General features: G+C 42.5%; 1 protein-coding gene across 1 annotated transcript in view; it reads right to left on the bottom strand.

The window, feature by feature from the left end:
• Positions 1 to 773: 773 nt before the first annotated feature.
• LOC112256282 (polycomb group RING finger protein 3) overlaps positions 774 to 20,931 on the bottom strand; it is a 33,098-nt gene continuing 12,940 nt past the window's right edge. Inside the window, exons 2-10 of the mRNA XM_024429428.2 lie at positions 20,348 to 20,451; positions 19,812 to 19,929; positions 19,166 to 19,262; positions 16,129 to 16,184; positions 15,658 to 15,768; positions 11,690 to 11,781; positions 4,171 to 4,308; positions 2,481 to 2,561; positions 774 to 1,882 (exon numbers count right to left, since the gene is read on the bottom strand). Coding sequence (XP_024285196.2) covers positions 1,835 to 1,882; positions 2,481 to 2,561; positions 4,171 to 4,308; positions 11,690 to 11,781; positions 15,658 to 15,768; positions 16,129 to 16,184; positions 19,166 to 19,262; positions 19,812 to 19,929; positions 20,348 to 20,362 — 756 coding nt within the window. The 5' untranslated portion in view covers positions 20,363 to 20,451 and the 3' untranslated portion in view covers positions 774 to 1,834. The remainder of the gene's footprint in view (positions 1,883 to 2,480; positions 2,562 to 4,170; positions 4,309 to 11,689; positions 11,782 to 15,657; positions 15,769 to 16,128; positions 16,185 to 19,165; positions 19,263 to 19,811; positions 19,930 to 20,347; positions 20,452 to 20,931) is intronic.

Raw genomic sequence — 20,931 nt, 5'->3', positions numbered from 1 at the left:
AAAAAATTTGCTTTTCTTTCAAAAACAAGGACATTTCTAAGTGACCCCAAACCTTTGAACGTTAGTGTAAGTATTCACACCCTTTACTCAGCACTCTGTTAAAGCACCTTTGCAAGTGATTACAGCCTTGAGTTTTCTTGGTATGACGCTACAAGCTTGAAACACCTGTATTTGGGGCGTTTCTCCCATTCTTCTCTGCAGATCCTCCCAAGATCTGCCAGGTTGGATGTGTAGTGTCGCTGCACAGCTATTTTCAGGTCTCTCCAGAGATGTTTGATCGGCTTCAAGTTCGGGCTCTGGCTGGGCCACTAAAGGACATTCAGAGACTTGTCTCGAAACCACTCCTGCATTGTCTTAGGGTCGTTGTCCTGTTAGAAGGTGAACCTTCACCCCAGTCTGAGGTCCTAAGCGCTCTAGAGCAGGTTTTCATCAAGGATCTCTCTGTACTTTACTCCGTTCATCTTTCCCTCGATCCTGACTAGTCTCCCAGCCCCTCCCGCCTAAAACATCCCCACAGCATTATGATGCCACCACCATGCTTCACCGTAGGGATGGTGCCAGATTTTCTCCAGCTGTGATGCTTGGCATTCAGACCAAAGAGTTCAATCTGACATGTCCCTTTTACTGAGGAGTGTCTTCCGTCTAGCCACACTACCATAAAGGTCTGATTGGTGGAGTGCTTCAGAGATGGTTGTCCTTCTTTCAGGTTCTCCCATCTCCACAGAGGAACTCAGGTTCTTGGTCACCTCCCTGACCAAGGCCCTTCTCCCCCGATTGCGATGTTTGGCCAGGCGGCCCACTCTAGGAAGAGTCTTGGTGGTTCAAAACTTCTTCCATTTAAGAATGATGGAGGCCACTGTGTTCTTGGGGACCTTCAATGCTGCATAATTTGGTACCAATCCCCAGATCTGGGACTCGACACAATCCTGTCTCAATTTCGAAACTCATAGCAAGTCTGAGTACTTATGTAAATAAGGTATTTCTGTTTTTTATTTATAATACATTTGCAAAAATATCTAAAAACCTGTTTGGGGTATTGTGTGTAGATTTATGTGGACTAACATAGCAAAATGTGGAAAAAGTCAAAGGGTCTGAATACTTTCCGAATGCACCGTACTGAACCACTTCTGTGAACCTTTCCTAACAATCTTAAGTATCTTTCTTACTCCTTTCAATCTCTCTCATAATGACATTTTATGTACAATATTGGTATATAGAACATAAATTAGTACACACATTTTTCCCCTATTCACAATCAACCTTCAGCAAACCCGAAGCAATTTTAAAGTAAAATAAAAAAATAAATCAGAGAACAATACAACAATGCAATAAACAGCTTTGAAACAATGTCTTATTATATAAATGTATATACTTTCTTTGCTCCCAAGACTCGTTTGAGTGTAACCTGAAAAATAAAATTAACTGTTAAAAATCCTCGTCCTCGCCTTTTTATCAGTCAATGAGGGTCGGAGGAGTGAAGTCTGTCGAAAAAAAACAAAAAAATATGGGCACACGATTCCCCGACATCTTGTTCATGTGTAAACAGAGCACCAGTAGTGTCTTGGTTCCATGTCTCGTCTGTACAAAAGTATAAATATATGCTTTTTTTCTCTCAAATCTTTCACATATCTAGGATGTATAGCGGACAAAAAAGGTTGTTTTTTAAAAATCTAAACCCGCCAGTGGTGCAGTATCTGTGCTGGGCTTTGTTGTTTGCTGGCTTGTGTGGACTTCTGATCTGGTGTGTTTGCTTGGTGTTGGGATTGATCGTCTCTGCATAAATAGTACGTTGCACAGTTCTGGGCCACTGGGCCAAAACAACCATTCTGTCCGACTACAGCAAATCCATTTTGGGTCTGTAATGCAGCAGGAGGGGGGATTTCTGGAATGCAAACAAAACAAATGACAAATAAAGACTAACTGACTGAAAACAATACAGCTGGAAAGATGTCCTTCTCAACACAGACAGAGATAGATAGGCTACTACTTTGATTATATCCTTATCATAGCACCTAGTATAAAAAAATACAGCTGGAAAGATGTCCTTCTCAACACAGATAGAGATAGATAGGCTACTACTTTGATTATATCCTTATCATAGCACCTAGTATAAAACAATACAGCTGGAAAGATGTCCTTCTCAACACAGATAGAGATAGATAGGCTACTACTTTGATTATATCCTTATCATAGCCCTTAGTATAAAACATCAGGGTTTAAAATGACAAGCTCTGATCGTAACATTCACTTCCATTCATCTCTGGGTTTTGTGTCACCATAGCACATTGTGAGAGAAAAGGTCTCTAAATAGTTCTGGAGAGCAAGCTGTCCTCTCCACCGAGACGTGTGTGTGTGTGTGTGCACAGCTTATCAGCATGCAACTCTGTGGATGATCTATTCAGAAAACATAGATTCAACAGAACCGGAAAAGCAATATTTTAGTAGACTTATTCTACCCCATACTCTTTTATAAGTATTACCTTAAATCTCCATCTTGTCACGACAACAAATTTCAAAGTGTGGTCCTTTCCCAAGATTTCCTCATTGCATAAAATGTCCAGCTGTGAATGGGAGATATAAGAATGATGCATTTATTAACAATTCACTGGAAGGGAAATCCGCTGCACTGCATATAGAGAATAAATACCTTTAACCTTAGGAGCGTGTAATGCGTGTGCTGTAACCCCCACTCGGTCAGAAACAGGCACTGCTTTGATTATATTTTATATATTGTCCTTCTGATTCAGACTTGAGGTCTCTGTGCTGTCAAAATATCTACATTTCTTTGAGAGGAAATAAAGACGGAAAAGTATATTTGCCGGTGGGCCCTTAGCACCTTGCGCATGGGGGCCTTTTGGAAAAGCACAAAAACCTTCATTGTAGCCAATAGAATCAAAGACTTCCTGGCCAATCCACTCCTCCTCCGTGGATTAAACATTGATATTCTGTGAGGCGGCTGCCCGCATCTGCATTCGGCCAATCAATACTCTCCCCAACACAGACACTGAGGGGCTGAGGGGGAAAGGGGAGAGAGGAGGAGAGGAAGCCAGTGTGAAGCAGCACTGCCACAGCAGCACCTACTGGTAGCTGGCTCTTCCTTCTAACTGAGAGACATTGCATTTTGCCTTGATGTTATTTTATCTTGGTAACAGAGTAAAACCGTCTTGCCACAGCAAGAGTTACAGCAATAATAGACAGCATGTATTAGAGTATTTATTCCATTGTTGATAATGTCATTAATAACATAACACATTCCCTCTCCCCATGCGTACATGTGTTTGGGCGCTGAGGGACATGGCAACAAGTTTGAAAACAAATAAAACATTATGAAACACATGGTGTGGGTGACGCAACGCATTCAGCTCATGTGGTCGAATACTCTTCTCCGTGGCTTAGTGAGGTACAGTGATTAAATAAATAATGTTCTCCATGGCCTGGTGAGGTCTGCTGAAATATCAAGATGGATGCTCCAATTATCCTATAGATATAAATATAACCCATGGGAAAGAGACGCGCTGTGCTTTGACACAGCAGGGACTGTTGACGTACACCTCTATGTTTAGTGTTGAAAATAGTTTTTGAATGAAGAACGGCTCTTGATATTCAATAGACAACAACAGAGCAGCTGACAGCTGTATTGCGTCACGGACGTTGGTGATGGAAACATACGCTTTGAAGACATCACACACACACACAGCGCGCGCGCGCACGCACGCACGCACACACACACACATCTTCAAGACAGACAGATACGAGATAAAAGGCAAATTGAACACCGGCTTAAAAGTTACATCACATCTCCCGCATCCAGTTGTGACAGGCGACTCACAATGACAAGACAGAAAGCAAATTATATTACAAGGGCATATTTTCCCCAGAACATAAGGTGAATGGCAAAAGCTTTGTTAAGAATAATGACAGCGGAGGAAGAGGATTGGATAGTGTATGTGATGAGGCAAACAAATGCACTGCCTTGAGAGAACCAAGAACGCCTTGTTAAAAGGGATCATCTTTCAGTTTAAAGTGCATGGGAAGGGCTTAAAGAGACGGCTAGTCAAAACTACATCTTGGGGCCTCCTTAAAAAGAGGTCCTTCGTCACTAGACAAGCTCAAATTCGCCTTACTGCAGGAAATTCCCCCCCCCCTTGCCTTAAAGTGGGTTAACCATACCTCATTGAACGATGTCAGGTTAAGCTTTTTGGCGATGAATTTCTTGAGGTGAAGTACCGTGGCTTGCGCCGAGCAGCGGATCCACTTGCGCTTCAGGCCACGGAGCTTGCTGCTGTTGCACTCCAAACAGATGCTGACCTGCAGGAGGGAAGACAAATGAACACGCATTTAAAAAATGACTGAGGTGGCACTTGAATTTTCCTTCCAGGCTTCTCAGTATTCTGCAAATACTATACATGAAAGTGATATCAACCACTACGTTGAAAATACCATTCCACATGAGACTTGCTGTCTCCCATGGTGACTGTGTGCCATGGCATTGTCTCAAGAAGCCAGGAGATGGAGAGTGGCACACTTTTGAAGCATGGTAAGCGAAGACCGTACCGCAGGTGGCTTGGCAAGTCTGTGCCTGAAGGAGTCACGTTGCATTACCAGCATTAGGCCTCTCCCTCTGACTGGCGCAGAGACAGACAAAGTGCCCTGGTAAAGTGGCTTTATACTGCCATTTTCAGGTGATTTCTGGAGACCCAGGGATGCATTAATAGAAACAGATGGCATTAGCAACCCCTGACTTTCTCCCTAAAACATCAACAGAGCCAGTAAAAACACGGGTCTCCAGAGTTATGCTCAAATGTGGAAAATCATCCGCGAATAAATAGTCAGCGGCAATGGAACCTATCGAAAGCAAAGACTGCTGTAAAGTGTAAAGACTGCTGTAAAGTGTGAAGACCGCTGTAAAGTGTGAAGACCGCTGTAAAGTGTAAAGGCCGCTGTAAAGTGTAGTAAAGACCGCTGTAAAGTGTAGTAAAGACCACTGTAAAGTGTAAAGACTGCTGTAAAGTGTAAATGGTTGGTTTTCAATGGAATGAACAATGAGGGGAACATTGTGATGCAAACAAAAGCTTTCCATTGAGAGAGTGAGGCACTGAGAGTTAATGGTAGTTCGGCAGCAGTCTTCAGGGCCGTTACATTAGTGGAACCATTAGGGAACTGCCGCGCTGGTGTGACTCGGAGCAAATTCACAGATATGACTAATGCAATAGCGTAAGTCATTGAGTAAATGAAGGTTTTTGGAGCACCACCCCGTTTCACTCTTTTTGAGCTTTGTAGCGAATAGCAGGTATCGATTACTTAAGAACAAAAAATGGCTTGATAGATTCAATGGCTTAGGGAGATTATTAAATATGTTACATTTATATTCCAGTGAAACAGTTACAGTCGAAGTTGGAAGTTTACATACACCTCAGCCAAATACATTTAAACTCAGTTGTTCACAATTCCTGGCATTTAATCCTAGTAAAAATTCCCTGTATTAGGTCAGTTAGGATCACCACTTTATTTTAAGAATTGCCTTTAAATTGTTTAACTTGGGTCAAACATTTTAGGTAGCCTTCCACAAGCTTCCCACAAAATGTTGGGTGAATTTTGTCCCATTCCTCCTGACAGAGCTGGTGTAACTGGGTCTGATTTGTAGGCTTCCTTGCTCACACATGCTTTTTCAGTTCTGCCCACAAAATTTCTATAGGATTGAGGTCAGAACTGTGATAGCCAGGCCTCCCAGGTGGCGCAGTGGTCTAAGGCACTGCATCGCAGTGCTAGCTGTGCCACTAGAGACTCTGGATTCGAGCCAAAGCTCTGTCGCAGCTGGCCGTGACTGGGAAGTCCATGGGGTGACACACAATTGGCCTAGCCTTGTTTAGGGAGGGTTTGGCCGGTAGGGATATCCTTGTCTCATCGCGCACTAGCGACTCCTGTGGTGGTCCGGGCACAGTACGCGCTGACCAGGTTGCTAGGTGCACAGTGTTTTCTCTGACACATTGGTGCTTCTGGGTTGGATGTGTGCTGTGTTAAGAGAGACCTTCGTCTCTCCTGAGCCTGTATGGGAGTTGTAGTGATGAGACAAGATAGTAACTACTAACCTACTGAAATAGGGGAAAACATTTTTTTTAAAGAATACCTTGACATTGTTGTCCTTTTTGCCACAACTTTGGAAGTATGCTTGAGGTCATTGTCCATTTGGAAGACCCATTTGCGACCAAGCTTTAACTTCCTGACTGATGTCTTGAGATGTTGCTTCAATATATCCACATAATTTTCCTTCCTCGTGATGCCATTTATTTTGTGAAGTGCACCAGGCCCTCCTGCAGCAAAGCACCCCCACAACATGATGCTGTCACCCCCATGCTTCACAGTTGGGATGGTGTTCTTCGGCTTGCAAGCCTCCTCCTTTTTCCTCCTAAGATAACGATGGTCATTATGGCCAAACAATTCTATTTTTGTTTCATCAGCCCAGAGGACATTTCTCCAAAAAATATGATCTTTGTCCCCATGTGCAGTTGCAAACCATAGTCTGGCCTTTTTCTCCCCAATTTCGTAGTATCCAATTATTAGTAGTTACTATCTTGTCTCATCGCTACAACTCCCGTACGGGCTCGGGAGAGATGAAGGTCGAAAGTCATGCGTCCTCCGAAACACAACCCAACCAAGCCGCACTGCTTCTTAACACAGCGCGCATCCAGCCCGGAAGCCAGCCACACCAATGTGTCGGAGGAAACACTGTGCGCCTGGCGACCTTGGTTAGTGTGCACTGCGCCCGGCCCACCACAGGAGTCGCTGGAGCGCGATGAGACAAGGATATCCCTACCGGCCAAACCCTCCCTAACCCAGACGACGCTAAGCCAATTGTGCGTCGCCCCACGGACCTCCCAGTCGCGGCCGGCTGCGACAGAGCCTGAGCAGAGCTTTTTTTGGAGCAGTGGCTTCTTCCTTGCTGAGTGGCCTTTCAGGTTATGTCGATATAGGACTTGTTTTACTGTGGATATAGATACTTTTATACCTGTTTCCTCCAGTATCTTCACAAGGTACTTTGCTGTTGTTCTGGAATTGATTTGCATTTTTCACACCAAAGTACACCTCTCCTTCCTGAGTGGTATGACGGCTGCGTGGTCCCATGGTGTTTATACTTGCATACTATTGTTTGTACAGATGAACGTGGTACCTTCAGGCATTTGGAAATTGCTCCCAAGGATGAACCAGACTTGTGCAGGTCTACAATTTATTTTCTGAGGTCGAGGCTGATTTCTTTTGATTTTCCCATGATGTCAAGCAAAGAGGCACTGAGTTTGAAGGTAGGCCTTGAAATACATCCACAGGTACACCTCCAATTGGCTCAAATAAGTTCAATTATCCTATCAGAAGCTTCTAAAGCCATTATATCCTTTTCTGGAATTTTCCAAGTTGTTTAAAGGCACAGTCAACTTCGTGTATGTAAACTTCTGACCCATTGAAATTAGGTCCAAAAACAATTTTTGTGTCACTTGTGTCATGCGCAAAGTAGATGTCCTAACCGACTTGCCAAAACTATGGTTTGTTAACAAGACATTTGTGAAGTGGTTGAAAGACAAGTTTTAATGATTCCAACCTAAGTGTATGTAAACATCCGACTTTAACTGTATGTGCTCACCCTCCATTCACCACTGTCAATTGTAAATGACAGGTTTATTCTTCAAGTTTTACCAGTGAAATGTCCATGCAACATCACTCATGCAACATCACTCAAGATCTAAATGCATATTCTCATGAAACTGATTGATATCAAATGGTTGGCAGGCAGTTAACAAACTGTAGACTACTTGTGTTTTGTTTCAATCTATTTTGCCTTGTGTTGTGTACTGTTCAGTTTTGGCTGCATGAGCAAAAAATCGGACCATTCGCACAATCATCTTACCATCTCATAATAAAATGTGCTGTTTTTTTTTATTTACAGTAACGTTATACTATTCGGTTAGACTATGTAGAACACTATCATTATGTGGTCTTGCAGACATTCAGCTTTGATCTAACTTTATTAAACGAGCACCATTCTCCAATCATGTTCTGAAACACTGAATGGAGAAACGCTTGTAGCCTATATTGAAATGGAATTGTTCCACAAAAATGGGTGAAAGAAGAGACATACAGTGGGGCAAAAAAAGTATTTAGTCAGCCACCAATTGTGCAAGTTCTCCCACTTAAAAATATGAGAGAGGCCTGTAATTTTCATCATAGGTACACTTCAACTATGAAAAAAAAAATCAAAAAATCAAAAAAAATCCAGAAAATCACATTGTAGGATTTTTAATGAATTTATTTCCAAATTATGGTGGAAAATAAGTATTTGGTCAATAACAAAAGTTTATCTCAATACTTTGTTATATACCCTTTGTTGGCAATGACAGAGGTCAAACGTTTTCTGTAAGTCTTCACAAGGTTTTCACACACTGTTGCTGGTATTTTGGCCCATTCCTCCATGCAGATCTCCTCTGGAGTAGTGATGTTTTGGGGCTGTTGCTGGGCAACACGGACTTTCAACTCCCTCCAAAGATTTTCTATGGGGTTGAGATCTGGAGACTGGCTAGGCCACTCCAGGACCTTGAAATGCTTCTTACGAAGCCATGCCCGGGCGGTGTGTTTGGGATCATTGTCATGCTGAAAGCCCAGCCACGTTTCATCTTCAATGCCCTTGCTGATGGAAGGAGGTTTTCTCTCAAAATCTCACGATACATGGCCCCATTCATTCTTTCCTTTACACGGATCAGTCGTCCTGGTCCCTTTGCAGAAAAACAGCCCCAAAGCATGATGTTTCCACCCCCATGCTTCACAGTTATTATGGTGTTCTTTGGATGCAACTCAGCATTCTTTGTCCTCCAAACACGACGAGTTGAGTTTTTACCAAAAAGTTATATTTTGGTTTCATCTGACCATATGATATTCTCCCAATCTTCTTCTGGATCATCCAAATGCTCTCTAGCAAACTTCAGACGGGCCTGGACATGTACTGGCTTAAGCAAGGGGACACGTCTGGCACTGCAGGATTTGAGTCCCTGGCGGAGTAGTGTGTTACTGATGGTAGGCTTTGTTACTTTGGTCCCAGCTCTCTGCAGGTCATTCACTAGGTCCCCCCGTGTGGTTCTGGGATTTTTGCTCACCGTTCTTGTGATCATTTTGACCCCACAGGGTGAGATCTTGCGTGGAGCCCCAGATCGAGGAGATTAAATGTCTTCCATTTCCTAATAATTGCTCCCACAGCTGATTTCTTCAAACGACGCTGCTTACCTATTGCAGATTCAGTCTTCCCAGCCTGGTGCAGGTCTACAATTTTGTTTCTGGTGTCCTTTGACAGCTCTTTGGTCTTGGCCATAGTGGAGTTTGAGTGTGACTGTTTGAGGTTGTGGACAGGTGTCTTTTATACTGATAACAAGTTCAAACAGGTGCCATTAATACAGGTAACAAAAGCCTCTTAAAGAAGAAGTTACAGGTCTGTGAGAGCCAGAAATCTTGCTTGTTTGTAGGTGACCAAATACTTATTTTCCACCATAATTTGCAAATAAATTCATAAAAAAATCCTACAATGTGATTTTCTGGATTTTTTTTCTCATTTTGTCTGTCATAGTTGAAGTGTACCTATGATGAAAATGACAGGCATCTCTCATCTTTTTAAGTGGGAGAACTTGAACAATTGTTGGCTGGCTAAATACTTTTTTGCCCCACTGTATATGCACATTATAATAACCAAAATATCCATAAATAACGTTTCCAAGTGTTCTATAGTAATGTCCATAAAAACAATAGAAATGTCTGATAAATGTCATTCAAAACAGCAAGAAAAATGTCTCTCATCACAACAAAATTCCATCTTCATAAATGTAAAACATCAAAGGAATATTGTCCATAAACATTTTGGCATCTTCACGAAACGAAATATACATATTAAAGCCATGAAATACCGGCTATCAAGTCACAACAAGGCCGACTTCAAATGCTGACATCAAAACTCAAATGACGTGTCGGTTAAATGACGGCGAATGCAAACTGTCAGACCGATCCTGCACATAATAACGCATTGAAATATAAAGCATCAAATCAAAGGGATTACTTATTAAGGACAAACAATACCAAACAATGGCGAAAATCACAAAGTAAATCTAAAAGTTTGCTTATCCGTACTGAATGGACGGCATAAAGAAATAACTAATATAACAAATAATATTTCATATATTACTATTCCGAGTAACGAATCTTAACATTGCCTATAAGACAATTGCGTTATCCGTCCTCGCCATCTTTTGTTTCTGTTCTTTTTTTCGGTTATCAATTCGTCCCTTTCTGCATAACCTCCCACCTCTGTGATCTCTCTTTCTCTCCCCATTGACCTGAGTTCTCTGTTTCTCATTCCTCTCTTCACCTGAAATTGTTAGGTTCGATTACTTGTTAGATATTACTGCACTGTCGGAACTAGAAGCACAAGCATTTTGCTACACTCGCATTAACATCGGCTAACCATGTGTATGTGACAAATCAAATTTGATTTGACCTCCTTCTATCCATCCTTTTCACTCACGCGCTTCTTCATCTCCTCCACAATTCCATAGCAGCCATGTCATTTTAGCAGACTCTCTCACCCACGGAGTCTTAAAGGGCTTCTATCTCGACCCTCCAAATCTTTTTTTCTTTTATCTCTTTCTCACCCCCCCCACTGTCTCCTTTTCACCCGCTGCCTTTCTCCCGTGCCTCACATGACGCTGGACAGCAGTTCTCCCCTCCGTGTATTCTGCTCACAAAGCTTAGCAGCTCTATTAGATATTCGTTCAACACTCCACACCTCTGCTGAATACCAAAAGAGCGGGACCTTTGACCTCTGGTACAATCTCCCGGCCAGGTAGAGAGGACGTGGGGCTTGGCTGCAAGTCGACACTGCGTGTTTTTTCAAAAACATGTTGATCTTTTCTTTAACGGAGACAATAGCTACATGTTAAACAGCCAATCACCTGAAGCTATATAGTGGTGACGCGTGTACGGCGGCTCTTTTCTGGAAAATACTGTTTGTGAATACAATGGCGACGAGCAGAGACAATAAAAGCTCTCTGCATTATTGATATCGTCCACAGAGCTGAGAATGTACTGGAATACAAATGATCATCAAGACGAAATTCGTGTAAAAACCCTTCCGTATTTTAAATGAGCTGTATGTGCGGCATGCTGGGTTGTCTACTTGTGGATATACGACTCAAAACAACTATAGGCCTACCATGTAGTGAACTGGTCATTACAAAATAGTTCACCTAAATCAAATCAAATCCAAATCAAATGTTATTGGTCACATACACATGGTTAGCAGATGTTATTGCGAGTGTAGCGAAATGCTTATGCTTCTAGTCCCGACAGTGCATCAATATCTAACAAGTAATCTAACAATTCCACAACAACTACCTAATACACACAAATCTATGTAAAGGAGTGGTATAAGAATATATACATATAAATATTTGGATGAGCAATGACAGGCAAAATGCAATAGATGGTATAAAATGCATTCCCCTATAACCTAGGATAATGTTTTATGAGATTCCACTTGAGCAGACAAAGCATGGGGCTCGTAATTTTATGGCACCGTGGACAGAGAAAATGAAAGAAGAGCTCAGAGATGACTCCTTCCTGTCCCGCAGGAAAGGAAGGCGGCGTGTGGTGGACGTCCACCTACCTGCTCGTCGCTGCGGTGATAATCGTTCTCCTCCTCCTCCGGTTTCTCCTCTGCTGTTTCCTTATTTGCCGTGTCCTCCGTTTTCACCTCACCTGTTGTCAACCAATGAGAGAGCGACAGAGAGTGGTCAAGCCTAATAAAACTTTATTTTAGTCGCCATCTACTGTATTCATCATTTCAATGTTTTAACACATTAACGAATATTACTTCATACAGCCATGGCTCTTTATAAGATTACCAGACAATTATGAGTGAATGACAAGAGTGGATCACTCGGAGTGTGTTCAACCTTTAATCTAGTCGACTGGACACAATTGACTTTCATACCTGCTCTCTTTATTAACTAAACACAAGCAATGCTCATCTGATGGCAAGAAACAGGGCTTTTTTTCTAATGAACCAAATGGCCTGTATCCATTCAACTGTAGAATTACATTTATTAGGAATTTACGTGGCCCAACGCGTCAAGCAGTTTACTTGATTTGTCCACCGTCTGAGCGCGATCTTTTGCCTTTGTGATTGCAAGGGGGCTAAAATCAGACCTCTTCTCTGGTTTAATTGGCCTTGGGGAACCATTTGAGCAAAGATGGAGGAATAGGAAAATTGAGATGGAGAGAGGTCATTATAAAGTAAGGGCCGATGGTCACTGGCAAGAGGAAGAGAGAAATAAGGCTTCTACACACAGCGAAATAGCTAAGCTGAGGAAAATAGGCGTGGAGCGGTGAGAGGGAGGCTAGCTCCTGTTAAATAAACCTGTTGGCTCCGGATGTTTGGTTCACTGTGATGGAAAAGACCTTGGCAGAGAGGGCCTTGAGAATCTCCCAATACCCTGAGTTTTCAATTCCGTCCCGGCGAAGCGAGGGGCCATTATCTGAGCTCAGTTAATCAGGTTAGCCCCTTGTTTGTGGACAAACATTTTCTCCCTCTCTATGATTGGCGATGGGACTGGGGCCCAACCATCTTCTATTGTTCTCCCATTTGCTCTCCACAGTACATTCCAAAGGGGATTGACAGTGGGGCTTGAGAGCACTCTTGTACTAGCCCAAGCTAATCTCAAGAGTAAGCAGAGTGATTACTGTTCAAGTGAGGCCAAATTGGTTATGATACACCTTCAGCCAACCTGAAAATAACTCAATGACACTAAGTATAAGGTGGACTTTGTTTCCATTTTGGAACAATTCTAGGAAATAAGACACTGATATTATCAAGTCTTACAAACAAGAAACTAGTGGGCTAATCTGAGCACTATATGTCACAGAACATTTTCTTTTCCATTAGCTTCTACATAGCATACTGCATTGTTTACCATCGAAAAACCACTCACAGAGGACATTGTCATAAAGAACTGGCATGTAAAATACTAATGTGATTTTTCACATAAGTGGGTCTTTATGGAGACTTTGGCATTAATGCACACTGAGTGTACAAAACAAAGAAGGATTTTTAAGCCTTGAGACAATTGAGACATGGATTGTGTATGTGTGCCATTCAGAGGGTGAAAGTGCAAGACAAAAGATTGAAGTGCCTTTGAACGGAGTATGGTAGTAGGTGCCAGGTGCACCGGTTTGAGTGTGTCAAGAATTGCTACAGTGCTGGGTTTTTCATGCTCAACAGTTTCTCATGTGTATCAAGAATGGCCCACCATCCAAAGGACATCCAGTCAACTTGACACAACTGTGGAAAGCATTGGAGTCAACATGGGCCAAAATCCCTGTGGAATGGTTTCGACAAGGTTGGGCGGTATCGTCATACCGTCCTTCTCTCACCACGGGATTTACAGTATTACCGGTTTAGTACATAAGAGGGCGCGAAAAAACGTAAAAAATCCCATTGGGCATCTATTCTCAGAATGCTATAACAAAATCAGCACAAGTAACAGTGAATTTGCATGGAGGCTGCTAGCTAAATATGCTAACGAGGTCAAACACAAATAAACAAATTGCAAAGACAGTCAATCCAGTTCATAATGTTATACATAAATAGGTAGGAGCTGCCGAATGTCATTTTTGGCGAGTTTGAACATTTTCAAGCGAATGTGAACGAAAGGCATTATGCAAATGAACAAAGTTTTGAAGCATGCAGTACTGGCTCTCCAGCAGCATGTCTACACACTGTGTTTGAGTGGACTGTGAAGTCTGGAGTCGCTAGGGCAACGGGCCTGCCTGCTCTGCTCAGAGAAGAGAGGGGGGAGGAGCAGACAGGCCGAGAACAGAGGAGAAATAACACAAGGAAATCAAGAAAGCTTTGGGCAGCTCTACAAATAACTCATCCAGAGGGCTTTGACTTCTCAAACAAGACAGAAAGCTTACACAATACGATGCCCCGTCACCTTATTAATCCAGCCACTTACTTAGATAGCATGTTCAATTTAAGGGTCGTGTTAACACGAAATGCAGCATTTTTCACAAAGGAAAAAAATATATAAAAACACAAGACATCTCTTGCCCCCGTTTTGTGAACACAGATCTAAATGGCTTCTTATTGTAATTTCTGCTCAGCATCAGACTCATTTTGTGCTTCAGTTGCACTTCTAAACTCAAATGAGAATTCATGAACAGCATTCTATCAGCAGACAGCGCTTCTTTTCTCCTGTACTTCTCTCGGTGTAGCCAGCCTATTTTTCTCCGGTAAAATGCAAGATTAACTTTAAGCAAAACATTAGGAAATGTAGTTGGCAACATTCTCTCTATAGGCCTAAACATTAGAAATATTTTTTTGCTCATTTACTTGCGGCTGCCAGCCAAATAGCGTTGCACTTCTGTTGCCATCTGATAAAAATGAAGCTATTTTATTTTGAATGTGTTGCACTAAAGTAATTTCTGTGAATGAAAAGAATAGTTACACGTCCCTGATCACTCTTGAAGCAACAAAAAACAAAACACTGTTGACTCTCAATATAAAACGTGACTCGTCAATACACACTCGTCAATCTCCTGTTGTGCTTTTACAAACAAACACGTGACTTGCTCAATTGTGCTGGGAACTAAGTAAGCTTCATAATGTAAAATAATGTGACAGGTGAAATAAGAAAGCAATCTGCTTTATTTACTAATGCACTGCACTAGTTGACTGCAGGTATTTACTTAAAACATTGCTACAAATATGAAAATTTACACATTTTAAAGTGTAAACTATTTAAAATAAATAGTTTCAACAGTATTGACGGTATTGACAAACCATCCTGTGGCTATTTCCAAACACCTCAGTATACGGTATATACGGTGTCCTTTGACACCTTGTAAACTCAATATTAGGAGGGTGTCCCTAATGTTCTGTACACTCAGTGTATATGAGAGAGAATGAAAGAGAATGAAATAGAATGTTAGAGGTATGAGAGAGAGAGAGAGAGAGAGAGAGGGACAGAGAGAGAGAGAGAGTGACAGAGAGAAAGAGGGGGGGCGAGAGATAGAAGTGAGAGAGAGAACATGAAAGAAAGGAATAGACAGAAATAAAATGAGAGTGAAAGCCACTTTTTGTGCTCTTGAAGTGAAGGTGATATTATAGAAGCTGTCCATTAGCACACTCATGTCATTCCCCACTCTGGGGTTTGGCTCTCAGGATATCTAGGAGCCGGAGCTGTCGCCTGTTGTTAGCCAACAAGCTCCGCACTATTTCTGTTTTGCGGGGCAGTGAGTGTTGACAAGGGTTGCATTTCTGCCAGAATTCTGTTTAAACGACCTCGTAAGGATGTTAGCCACAGCTCAACTCAACGGGGGGGGCGAGAGCAGTTCCACTTCCATTTGAGCATTAATTACAAGAAATCAGAAAGGGTTTTGAGCGACCAATTAGGCCTGCTCTGCGACGACTCTCTGGGCATGCGTTTACACCTCGTTGTCGGGCTGGATCGCAACCCTCCACTTTCACACTTTGATTCGCCTGGGCCGAATCCAGGAAAGAGGTGATACTAAGTAGGGAAAATAGAGGGGGGGGGGTGTGCATAGGCTCTGGCGGGCGAGAGTGGACCGTACCATTGCGCTGAGGATCTAGATGTTGTTTCATGCTGCACAGCTCTCCTTTGATGTCCCCGGGCACTTCCATTCCCAGCTTCTGATAGAAGTCTCTTTGTTTTTTTATCTCCGCTGCAGGAGGGGAAAGGGGATTGAAAGAGAGAGGGAGAGAGACACACAAGGGAGAATTAAGGGCCTTGCTTTGGCTGAAGGTAACTGTCACTAGGGCTTCTTTAAATTTGATGGCAGACTGTATGGAGTAGGATTTCTCTCATTACAGTCTGTCAGATAAATCAATAAAAGTCAAATCCTTCATAGATATGTGCTTTGGGATGTTTGTTATTCAGTCATTCAGCCCCAATCTCACCGAAAGAAAAAGATTCAAGGCGAACTGGGGTTGGTTTGGAAATGTATATGGGCAGATTCAAATATATATATTTCATTTTTTGGTGAGGGGACAAGGAAGGAGAGAAACCAAAGTGAGACACTTACCCTCTTGTAGTCCCGGCACCAACTTGTAGACAATGTCTTGCATTGTTCGGTCATGGCTAAAGGGGAGAGAGATTTTTTTTTTAAATTACAAATCTGACAATGCTACATTTATTATCACTAATAGCTGATGACATGTGGTACCATGCTTATTCTGTGTCTTGTTTGGAAATTTTGCCTTTAATGATATACATACAGTGGCAAGAAAAAGTAGGTGAACCCTTTGGAATTACGTGGATTTCTGCATAAATTAGTCAAAACTTTTGATCTGATCTTCATCTTAGTCACAACAATAGACAAACATAGTGTGCTTAAACTAATAACACACAAATTATTGTATTTTTCTTGTATATATTGAATACATCATTTAAACATTCACAGTGTAGGTTGGGAAAAGTATGTGAACCCCTAGGCTAATGCATAAAGCTGGAAAGGGTTACAAAAGTATCTCTAAAAGCCTTGATGTTCATCAGTCCATGGTAAGACAAATGGTCTATAAATGGAGAAAGTTCAGCACTATTGCTACTCTCCCTAGGAGTGGCTGTCCTGCAAAGATGACTGCAAGAGCACAGCGCAGAATACTCAATGAGTTTCAGAAGAATCCTAGAATGTCCGCTAAAGACTTACAGAAATCTCTGGAACATGCAAACATCTCTGTTGACGAGTCTATGATAGGTAAACCACTAAATAAGAATAGTGTTCATGGGAGGATACCCCGGAAGAAGCCACTGCTGTCCAAAAAAGACATTGCTGCACGTTTGAAGTTCGCAAAAGAGCACCTGGATGTTCCACAGCACTGGCAAAATATTCTGTGAACAGATGAAACTAAAGTTGAGTTGTTTGGAAGGAAAGAACACACAACACTATGTGTGGAGAAAAAAAAAAGCACAGCACACCAACATAAAAACCTCATCCCAAATGTAAAGTATGGTGGGGGGGAGCATCATGGTTTGGGCTGATTTGCTGCCTCAGGGCCTGGACAGCTTGCTATCATCGACGGAAAAATTCATTCCCAAGTTTATCAAGACATTTTGCAGGAGAATGTAAGGCTATCTGTCCGCCAATTGAAGCTCAACAGAGGTTCGCTGATGCAACAGGACACCGACCCAAAACACAGAAGTAAATCAACAACAGAATGGCTTCCACAGAAGAAAATAAGCCTTCTGGAGTGGCCCAGTCAGAGTCCTGACCTCAACCCGATTTAAAATGCTGTGGCATGACCTTGAGAGCGGTTCACACCAGACATCCTAAGAATATTGCTGAACTGAAACAGTTTTGTAAAGATGAACGGTCCAAAATTCCTCCTGACCGTTGTGCTGGTCTGATCCGCAACTACAGAAAACATTTGGTTGAATTTATTGCTACCAAAGGAGGGTCAACCTGTTATAATACCAGTTATATACCTGTATCCAAGCGTTCACATACTTTTCCCACCCTGCACTGTGAATGTTTACACGGTGTGTTCAATAAAGACATGAAAATGTATAATTGTTCGCGTGTTATTAGTTTAAGCACACTGTGTTTGTTTATTGTTGTGACTTAGATGAAGATCAGATCAAATTTTATGACCAATTTATGCAGAAATCCAGGTCATTCCAAAGGGTTCACATACTTTCTCTTGCCACAGCATAAACAAAACATATACGCTTCCTTAATGTCAGCAAGCACATGCTTCTTGACATTCAAAATTCCAATGTTTACCATATAACAGCATGAATGACATCAAAACGCCGCGCATTTGTCCACTACCCAGCTGTGACGCCCACTTTGTACTGCAACACCTGGGCCTGCAGTGTGACTAGCGAAACTCAGCGGGGTGTGCGCCGTCTGGAGTGAAGGTCATTCTCTCTATCCTATCCTGCTCTCAAGACCATAATTAGCTGATTTTCACCACCCCCTGAGGCAGGTGAGAGCTGACCGCTTACCACTGCGGTAGCCAAACTCTGCTTCGCCCCAAACACAGCGAGCGCTGACGCCTTATTGACAGGGCCTTTGGTGCACGGGAGTGCGGGGATAGATTGAGGCTCAATTAGCTTTCGCTTAAATACACCATCTGAAAGATGACCTAATGCTCGTTGATGATTTTGGCTACTCCTAGTTGACCTATTGTGAATCGTTCAAGTTTTATTAGTCTTGAAACACTAAAGATAAGTGCATACAAGCTTATAATAACCCTTAAATGATGTATGACTTGAAATATGGTTAGAATGCTTGTGTTTTCATCTTCTCGGCAGCAGGCCGTAGTAGTAGCAGCACTCGTTGTTGTTTTTTTATATCTCCGCCTCTCACACCTAGTTTGAACCTGTTAATTGTTTTATGTTTCGAATTTTTACATTTTTGATGTGTCTTACATCTGTTTAAATGTTTTCGTTTGGCACATTTATTCGCTTTTTATTTTCATTTGAGCAAACAACTACTCAGAGGGAAATGAAGAGAGCAGTGCATTTCAAAATGTGTTCGAAATTGGGTTTTTCCATCAAAATGGGGACATTTTTCTGGGCTGCAAAATGCTTATGACTAAATAGCTGGTAGACATTTAGGCTGGCGAACATCCCCATTGGCTGTACTATTAATCAGACACTACTGCACAAGCCCTCATAGGGCAGATGGACAACAGTCCCTTTACTTTGTGTGTGTGTGTGTTTGGTTTGACTATCCAGAAATCCTCACAAGGAGGGTATAAAAAGGAACATTCAAACAGGTGGGGACATTTCACCGGTCCCCACAAGAAAAACGTTTAGGGTTCAGGAAAATAGGACTTTGAATGGAAATCAATTGTTTGGTCCCCACCAGCGTAGTAAAACAAACATGTGTGTGTGTGTGTGTGCGCACATGCGCATTTAAGCAAATATGCATGTATGTATTTATTTAATTAGAATATTCATGTTGTTTTGTTTCCCCCCTCCTCTCCCATCTCCTTCGATGGTATTGTTTTTGGACAGTGCTGCTGCCCCGTAGTGGTGGCTCTCTGTTCTGCACACTGATGAAACAACTGAGCGGCTAAGGGGAATGTGGTTTGGTGTCCAGGCTGCCTACTGACCCGATGTACTGCAGTGGGTGGCTCTGGTGAATGACAATCCTGCACGTGGGACAGGTGTTGTTCTCCTCCAGGTACTTCACTAGACAGCTTCTGCAGACTGGAAGAGAGAGAGAGAGAGAGAGAGAGAGATGTCAAACACATGATAAGCAATACGGGTATCTTGTTCTATCTTTTGGTGTTGTTAAAAAAAGTGTTGCTTTTTTGAAAGACCAGCCTCGCTATGATGTGTCCGATAGCTATCCGGACATGATGTGAGTCTCTCTGTTTCATCTCTGAGGGGGGTGTGAGAGAAAGTCATTTCCAACCTGAGGATTGCAATTGAAGCTCTCCACTCGACATTGACATTTGGTCAACTGGGACTTTCCACGTATGGTACAATGGCGCCCTCTAGGGCATGACTGACCGATTACATTACTTGCGCTGCTGCTGACATTTACTCAAGACTTCTCTTGTCTCCAGTACAACTAGGCCTACTTTGTGGGTGGGGGGTTGCTTGATCGTTATGATAATTGAACTTTAATGAGACAACAAAAATATCTATTGCATTATGAAGCCACATGCACGAAGCCCTCATGAGGATACATGATCCGTGTTAATATGTGTGTCGGAGTATGAGTACATGCTTGTGTCATCAGCAGGTACTCACAGGTATGCAAGCACTCCGTGACAGTAGTGGCGTCTATCAGGTACCCCTCACACAGGCGACAAGTTATGTGGGCGTTGATGTCCCACAGCTTGATCTTCCTGGTTAGCATCTCGGGGTTCTGGGGAGAAGGAGGACAAAACAATTTGAGTCGTTCTGTTCTGTGCATTTTGCACATTCTAAGGGTAACCTCTCAATTCACTTTTGACAAAAGAATACAGGATAAAGACACATGTCAACTGTACTACTCATTGGTTTCAAGGTTATGCAGAGTACCTTTTTTGAGAGAGTGACAGACAGAGAAACAGACAGAGAGAGAGAGAGAGAGAGAGAGAGAGAGAGAGAGAGAGAGACAGACAGACAGACAGACAGACAGACAGACAGACAGACAGACAGACAGACAGACAGACAGACAGACAGACAGACAGACAGACAGACAGACAGACAGACAGACAGACAGACAGACAGACAGACAGACAGACAGACAGACAGACAAAGACATAAAACTCTATTCACGGTGGATGCTTGTTTTGGCTTACCCCTAATGACGCCATGTGTTGACTGAGGATGATTTGGCAGCCACGTCTCTTCCTGCAGGCACGCAGTGGTGTTAGCTCCTCATCATGGATGCCCTCTCATGTGGCTAAAGGGAGAACACAGACAACAACACAGTCAGAATTCATTGTGCTCTACAGCAGTGGTGATGCCCCAAAGTTCCTTGTGCCATGATGAGCCAACAGAGACCCTCCAGATGAATAAAACCATGTTTCTAACCCAGGGTCCTCCAACCCTTATCCTGGAGAGCAGTGCTACAAGTGTGGAACAAAAGCCTGCACACACCCAGTAGCTCTCCAGGACAGGAGTTGGAGAGGCTTTTCTAGCCTTAGCCTAATCATGAACTAACCTAAAACCAGAAGAATATTGCAGAAGAGAATAAATCTGTCTGATCTCAGGCTTATATTGAACCGCAAACTCTTAGGAGTAGGTAGTGACCCACCATTTTTTGAGACACTGCTCTGCAGAACTCAATTAAAACTGGGAAGTGCTGACTGCACATGCCATTGCTACTGTAAAAAGTCCATTCATATTTGAAACATCTGAGACAACATTTACACAATGAGAC

Source organism: Oncorhynchus tshawytscha, linkage group LG08, assembly GCF_018296145.1.
Source record: "Oncorhynchus tshawytscha isolate Ot180627B linkage group LG08, Otsh_v2.0, whole genome shotgun sequence".
Classification (NCBI taxonomy): Eukaryota; Metazoa; Chordata; class Actinopteri; order Salmoniformes; family Salmonidae; genus Oncorhynchus; species Oncorhynchus tshawytscha.
This window is presented reverse-complemented; position numbering and strand designations above follow the sequence as displayed.